At 45.7% G+C, this 8,079-nt stretch overlaps 1 protein-coding gene across 21 annotated transcripts in view; it reads right to left on the bottom strand.

The window, feature by feature from the left end:
- Positions 1–544: 544 nt before the first annotated feature.
- Positions 545–8,079, bottom strand: part of LOC146193354 (uncharacterized) — a 644,795-nt gene continuing 637,260 nt past the window's right edge. For all 21 annotated transcript variants that reach the window (XM_084602711.1, XM_084602708.1, XM_084602710.1 and 18 more), the window contains one exon: positions 545–6,251. In XM_084602711.1, the coding sequence (XP_084458837.1) occupies positions 6,183–6,251 (69 nt within the window). In that variant the 3' untranslated portion in view covers positions 545–6,182. The remainder of the gene's footprint in view (positions 6,252–8,079) is intronic.

Raw genomic sequence — 8,079 nt, 5'->3', positions numbered from 1 at the left:
GCTCTGGGGTTTAGAGATAACAGTGGCCGGGTGAATAAACCGGCGGTGGAAACTAACAAAAAACGACTGGAAGATTGGTGGCTTAAAAGCAGAAAAGTGACATAATGTTAGTAATCTAGGAACAAAAATTTAATAAATCAAATGATGGTTTAGTTAACCATTTTAAATCAATAATTAAGATATAGGGAGAAAAATGAGCAATGATAGCTACTGCTACCACCCCGTTTCAAAGGGGACGCTCCTATATTCCATCCATCAAACTATGGGAATGCATCAGGGGGAGAGGCAAATTGGTGCTCCCAAACTATTTGGCAGTATGACACACTTGGGACACTCTGCACCTGTAGTCATACAGATTAGTGACAAAAAAAAAGGCCGTATTAAAAGTGCAGTGCCAGTTCTAGACAAAAACCGCTGGGCACGCACCTCCTGAAACAAATGAACAGCAGTACACTTTTTTGTTTTCACATGTAATTTGTTACATGCTGTTTAATAGTATATTATTTTGTATACAACAAAAAAACTCACAGTGCATTGCCACAAATCAAGAACACTATCTTTTTTTTTTCATTCCGTATACTACACAATGCTTCACTTTTTTTTGCCTCTTCAACAATAAAGACAAGTATAATACAACATTATTTCTTTTAAGGTTAAGAGACTAATAGACGCCCCTCATCGTGCTGGCCAAAAGTTCAACACTCACATGCACACACAGGGAGGAGATGAACAACACAGCCTTGGCGGGTGGGGGTGGGGCAGGAGGGAGTGAACAGTGCAATCATCATCATCATCACTGTACACAAGGGGCAGAAAAACATGCACGCATGGAGAAAAACGCAACAACCCTCTCGCGCAGAGCAAGAACACGCATGAACACGGCAAGGAAAACAAAATAAAGAATGGCCGGCAGACAACAGCAGCAACAGATCAGGCACTGCCATCCGTTGCATCCCACAAAACTTGGTAAAAAAAATAGGATCTGCTGACCAACTAGCTCCTTTGGGAAAGTGCAGAGAACAGTGGCGACGCTCTCTTCAGAAGACCACAAGATTTCACGGACACGTTCCTCGATTCTCACTTCATTCATTCTTACTAAACATGAGCGGCGGAAATTCATGCATTCACTAGCTGGTGTCCATCTCGCTAATGGCTGCTAGGCCGCCAAAGACAATGATAAAAGCAATGGAGCCAAAGCCCCAAAAATGCCTAGATAAATATGTGCCATAATAATTTTTTAAGAACTACGTAGAAACAGTGTCATATATAAGCTCGACACCTTGTTAAAACATTGGTGCAATGAACGTGCAATGGAATAAGTAGACGCAGCTTTACAACGGATTCAAACTGTGCAAAGCACTAGAGGATTAAGTGTCATACCTTACCGCAAAAAGCAAAACAACAATATCTCAACTGCATCGCACAGAAGCGAGGCCAGCATGTCCATAGAGCAGCACATGTTAAACTGAAAACATGCGCAAGTAACGATTCTGCGTCGCCACTGTTTTCCGCTCTTCCACAAACCAGATATTGGGGCAGCCTTGTTTACGTCACGTGCCCCCACTGAAGTCCATCTCGGCAATATTTTTTTTGTCCAGGTTTTCCATTAAATATAAACCCTAGTTCCTTAAATCAAAATTAGGCCACAATGGCCTCTTCCCTGGTGCCTACAAAAGCAATGAGATTTGCTTCTGCTGAACACACTGAAAGCTATAAACGGTGTTGAGGAAAAAAAAAACTATGTTCCTAATCAAGAAAATAAAATGCTGCTTTTCAAGTAATCTCATTGTAGAGCTTCACCCAAAGAAGTCACAAATGAATCAACAGCGGCGTTGAGAAAGTGTTGCCGCTTGCAACGTCAACCTGACAATGTCACAGGTGCTACTAGTTAAGGGCAAGGCATAAACAAGGGCGGCACCGATTGCTGGTACTCGGCTCAAGTGCAACCATCAATGACATCACAGCAGCTCCAAGCCAAGGGACGCTCGGCAAACAAAGACAACACAATCGAGATCAGTGGTGAGAACAGTGGAGACCTACTACACGAAAGGAGAATGTTAAGGACATCAATGTAAGAAAAAAAAAAATTTCCCTCCTTTTAAATTTCAAAACAAGGTCCTGAGATTGTTTAACCAAAACCCACCACAACCATCATCTGACAGCACGTGGCCACTTTCCCGAGCAGCCCACATTTAAAGCAGTGTTTACGACAAGAGCCCCAGCAAAAACCTGCCTCAGACATGTAAGTAGTGGGGTGTGCACGCAGCCTGACCCCACAGGGTATACAGAGCTGTCAACAGTAAGACGTGGCAGTTACAGAAGTCAGTGTGGCAGTAGTTTTCGAACTAACAGGCCAAACCATTCCAATGTATGCTGCTCTCGCGAGCTTTCGAGCCAAAATGTTTGAGACTTGCCAGCTGGCACACCTAGAAGCCAAAGCAAAGATTCACACTTATGAATGCCCTGAACGCACCACGCAATGATGGAAGCCGAGACACACCCTAGCTGCAGCGCGAAGGAGTAACGAAGAAATAAACGAAGCTTGTCATGCAGAATGCCTTAAACGTTTCTTCAATGGGAGAGGGGGGATTCCAATAGGGGGGGGGTAGGGTGCTCATCATGCAAGCCCATCACAAATTACAAAAATATCAATAAACACTCTGCGCACGCTAGTTTTTTTTTCTTTTTTTTGTCTCAAAGAACACACCAGCAGAGAAATAGTAGCATCTTGATTCCTCCCCCCCTCGAGTCCCACGACGTGGGCAACACAAAATGGCCACGCATATAAGTATATAGATATATATTTTTCATCTGTGTTGTCCTTTGTCTTCTGCATTTGTGTATACATATATATATTTATATAGCATCATCTGTAACGCAGTAGCAGAATAGTAACAGTTGTTTAAGGCCCTAGAGATGTCGAGAAGAAGGGAAATATATAGCTCCGACGACAGCAGCGGACATCCAGTGTTTTGAGCTGCTGCTTATGTCTGTGTAGGCAGGTATGTGGAATTTTTTTTTTTTCTCTCTAAACTGAGTTTCTGCAGCTGCGCTTTGCAAGCATGCCGCAGAGATGCAGCACGCAAACTATCTCTGGCCGCACACCTAAGTAACCCCAATTGTCCTTACGACCCTAATATATCTGCGGTAACGCAAAAAAAAAAACATGGACTGGCCCAGAAGAATGGAAAAATAAAAACAAGCACCTTGGTCAGGGCTGAACTTCGCGAAGGAGAAAGACACCGCTTGTACTCTGTCGTCACAGCATGACTATAAGCTTGGTACTTGTGCATTCTTTTTTAACTAGCCATTCAAAAAACTGTCTCCTGCCCCTTCTTAACACATATATAAATGACTATGTATCTAATATATATCTCATATATATAATATATATATTGATTTATATAATATTTACTAGAAAAAGAAAGGGAAGGGATAGCAACTGGAAAAAACAACCACTGACAACAGCACTGCAACACGCCACACCCCGTTCATCACTGCTGGCTTTTTTTTTTTTCCCCTTCAACACCGGGGTGGGCTGGCTCCCCACCCAAAAGAGCTCGCGTTTTACAGCTACGAGAAAAAGGCACAACACGACAAAATTACCCAATGCACTCTTCCTTTTTCTTCTGTTTTTCAATATCCCAGCCTAAGCTTTTTTTTTTTTAAGTTGAAACGCCTGCCTGAGAAGAAGACCATCACAGCATTTTATGCCGAGCCCAGGCTGGAAAGTGTGCAGATCAGCAGCAAACAGAGTTCCAGCAGCAGAGTAGGTTGGAGGGGGAGGGTGTTTAACCTGGCTCTCTCTCTCATCCGCACGAAAGCGTCACATGCATTCCCTACTTACTACCAGCCCATAACCTGCCACCACTCTCAGCAGACCCTAGTGCAAAAGAATGCCCGAGCGTGTCTTGCACCTAGAAGCGTTATGCCGCGCCAACAGGATGCTACATCACCTGCGCATGTTTCTAAAAGAGCGGCCCGCTCCGCGACACGCCTGGCGTGACGCAACCAAGACTCGTCAAATCTGAAATGAGAACTGCAGTACTTCTGTGCCAGCCACTGACTCTCCAATGGACAACGCTGCCTCGATGAACAAGCAATCCAATGCATTGTGCCCGGTAAAACTATCGACAGGAAGGCATTGCTACATCCCTCTTTTTTTTTTTCCTTATTTTCCTGCCAGGTAAGCAGCCATCTGAGGATTCACTGCAAGCCAGATCGGGCTGCGTTCATTACAAAACTACAACAATTAAGACGCTTGGCCAGAGTGCTATCGTAGGCTGCTGCCAAAAGGGGAAGGGGGGGGGGGGGTAGATAGCATTTAGGAGGATCCACCCTCTCACAGCAGCATTTTGTACAACAGGCAGACAAAGAATAAAGGCAGGGCTGCACCACTCAGGCACCAAAACAACAAAAGAGCACTAAAAAAAGGAAAAATATGATTCAAAGAGAAGTTCTGCCCAATGAGACAACAATGCCACACCCAACGTGTGGCCAGTGAGGTAGACAGCCCCACTCTGGAACGGAGGTCTCGGCACGAGAGGACGTGACACGATAACACGTACCGTGGGGAGAGGGGGGGCCAAGTGAAGCATGTGCTATGTAGAGATAGCACACACAAAAAACATGCAACAATGGAGGAAACAGGGCAGTCACAAAGGAAAACAATGCAACAATGAAAACGACAGGCACACAAAGAATCTCCCCTTCTTTTTCAAAAGGAAAGCTATCCCACACACCCCCATGTCTCCGCCGGCTAGCTAAAACAGTGCTTAAAGCCTCCTCTTTCTCCTCCCACGTGCCTTTCCATCACAGACTCCTTCTTCATCAACGGTACTCAACATCATCAACACACCCACCAGCTGAAAGTGACAGTTGCCTGCCAGGCGCTTTCTTTCCTTGCCCCACCAAAAGGAAACAAACAAAAAAAAACTGGAGGTCACCACTCAAAGAGGAAGAGGGCAAAGAGCAGCGAGGGAAGTAAGCCGGCTCCAAAAGGAACAGAAGACAGCTGTTTTCCCCCATCTGTGGATTAAAAGGAAAGAAAGGTTGGCAGTAACAAGACCTGTGTCAACACCATGCAAATGCTGCAACCATAATATGGAAGGACAAGGCAGTCAAGAAGCGAGCTGCACTGCACATCATGGTAGAGCGTGAAAGAGCGAACATGTACAGAAAGTGCAGAGAGGAGTAAATTTCATCATTCTACGACCAAAAGACCAGTCACTCTAGCTGAGAGAGGCAGCGCTAAAGAGCCTGCACAATAACAACAAAGACTACCTTTTTCCAAAACGTGGGGGGGACTGGGAAAACTGGCCAAGGAAGAGAACATGCCCCCGCACAAGAAAAACTGTACACGTATTGTCAGCAGAAGGGGCAGTGTGTTAAAGGAAAATGGCAGAAAAAAAACATCAAACAAACGGCACAGGGTAGGCAAAACAACAACAACTTGTAGTAAACAAGTGCCAGTCAGTGCAGGGACAAAAAAGTGTCGAAGGCTGTGGGTGCAGAGGAGGGTAGAGAAGAACAGGGAATATCGAAGAAGACAACAACACATCATCATCACCATCATCATCCTCATGATCGTTCATAATAGTCACTGCAGAGGAGGGAGGGAAAAAAAAACTGTTCCCTAAACTACACTCGAAGGAAAAAAAAAAACGAGCAGTCCGGTGTCGTCACCATCACCACTGCTCAAAAGGATGCACATGACGTCTGCTTTACACCTATGTACACAAAGGAGAAGGGGTGGCGGGCGGGGCAGCGGAGAGAACGGTTTCCTCCAGTCGTGGTGGTGGTTACCGAAAGCAGTCACATCGTCGCCACCACATCACTGCCGTCACGAGTCTCGAAAAAGGTGTGTGCTTTGGTGGCCAGAAGAGGAACAACAACAAAGGACGAGCACCACAGTCCCACCACACTGGGCTCTCCTCCTCCTCCCACCTGGCGAGCGCCCCGCCACACAACACACCTGTGTCTAAGTATACACACACACAAACACGGCACAGTTGCCATTGTCATCACCACAACAGCAGTCGTTGGCTGCACTGATGCTCGCAGAGTACGGAGCACCACACGACACACAATGGACGCACACAAATCGAGGCACCACCTTCTTCAGCCTCTCCGTCTCTCCCGTTGTCCTAGCAACGGTGGCGTGCACCTCGGCGGCAGTAACCCTAGGTGGGCTCTGAGAGCAGTTGCTGCAGCAAACTCTTGCGCTGGTCACTGCTGGGTTTGTCATCAACCTGGGCCAGGGTATCAAAAAATCAGTTAACCATAAACATGCCTTAGAAGACAGAGTTCATACTTTCAAAGGCCAACCCACGGAATCGTTTTCTCCGGATTGGCCTCATTCGAAATGAGAGTTTCCAATCTTGACTGCTTACCAGTCATGAGAAGCCGCAAACAACCTTCCACTCTCAATCTGCAAAGCCATTGATTTTTAAATTTAATAGACGTACATGAATTCGTTTGAGGCTGCCACCAAGGCCCCCCCGACTGTCCTCTGACCACTTTATTGTGGAGCGGCCTGCGACCTCTGCTCTTCAACCAAAATGGTGACACAACCGCTATGATTCGAAAAAAGAAAAGCGAACAGGCACTGATCAATAAGGCTTAGTTACTAGGCAATCTAATTAGTTGCCACCCTAAAGAAACAGTTACAGCTCAGCTTTTACTTTGCTGTGTGAAATAATGTACACAATAACCCAGTAGTAATAACAGTGCCAAAGACTCTAGTAAGGTTGCATTCCACCTGTCTGAATGAAGCCGGTACTACAACAGCTGGAGGCAACATTTATGTCTTCCATTATAATATGGTGCACATTTCGAAGATAAAAACCTTTGGCACACATTACCCAGCAAATATTAGGAAATGCCTTATACATACATACATGCGCCTCTGCACATGGTATACATAATATAAAGATTGGAATCAAATAGGCTGCAACTATGTGACATGTTAGTATGCGACTTGTACGCTCCTACCCCCAACAGCCATCTCGGAATCTCTAGGTACAGGGTGGTAGCCTTCTAGTGCCTTATACGTTTTTCCTCCATTTTGGTTCATAAAATTGCCGACGGCCAAGGTTTCAGAGAAATTCTGGCCAGATGCTGCTGACTCTGCAAGAAGCAAAGTGTCTGGAGCTCACATACTGTATTCAGCACCGCAATGGTTCTAGTAGATGTCGCAGTGAGCGATAAACAGTGGAGTTATTTTGCCTGCAATAATTTTTTCAAACCATTTTATTTTCAGAGGCAAAGCAGGTAACCGAGGGCACACGGAGCCATACTTTTTATCTAGGTTGCTTTGTAGGTGAGGTGCCAATAAATTAATGGTCACTATTACTACTTTAGGATCCTGCATTACCTGCGAACTACCACCTGCCTGAGGCATGCTCGCAATTTCTCGAACCACCTGCAAGTACACGTTGCTGGCTTTCCTCATAATCGAGCTAGAAAGGCCTTAGAATCGAATATACCATACATCGAACATTCACATGAAATGCGAGCAAACTGACAGCCCAAAACAGAAGTGGAACGTGTTGGCCAAATGCTGGAGCGCCCTGGACAGGCGACATTCTTGGGTTGGTAACAGGATAACTTTTAGGCTTTGATACAGCAAAGAGAGCGTGTACTTTGTTTGGAGGAGCCTTGGTAATTAAATGTTAAATCTTGTGGAGAAGATTCCTCACTCATGTGGGTTCTCACTGGCTTCCGATGTTAATGCCATCATTCACCATCAATATAATTCCCCTCAAAAGAATGAAACTGCCGGCGAACAGAATGCATGGTCTGGAGGCCACCACCGAGACGAGTGCATTTGCACTGTGACCTCCGCAAAAGTTGGTGCTAAGTTCAGGTGCACAATCGCCATTCTCACGTTCATGCTGTACACGCAGTCGGCCTGCTAATAGTGATACATAAGTGCCCATTGATCGTCTTGCACTGCGTAACCTTCAGAAGCAAGTTTATTTCGACAGGATTTGGGATTCTGCATGTCGCGGGACGCCGCTTCGCGATTGCCGCTGCGGCCGGTCGCGGCACTGCCTCAAGGGCCATTTATCACGGCGT

The sequence above is a fragment of the Amblyomma maculatum genome, chromosome 4 (assembly GCF_055883805.1).
Source record: "Amblyomma maculatum isolate TAMU_Amacu chromosome 4, ASM5588380v1, whole genome shotgun sequence".
Classification (NCBI taxonomy): Eukaryota; Metazoa; Arthropoda; class Arachnida; order Ixodida; family Ixodidae; genus Amblyomma; species Amblyomma maculatum.
Note: the sequence above shows the minus strand (reverse complement) of the source record. Positions and strands in the feature narration are given on the sequence as shown.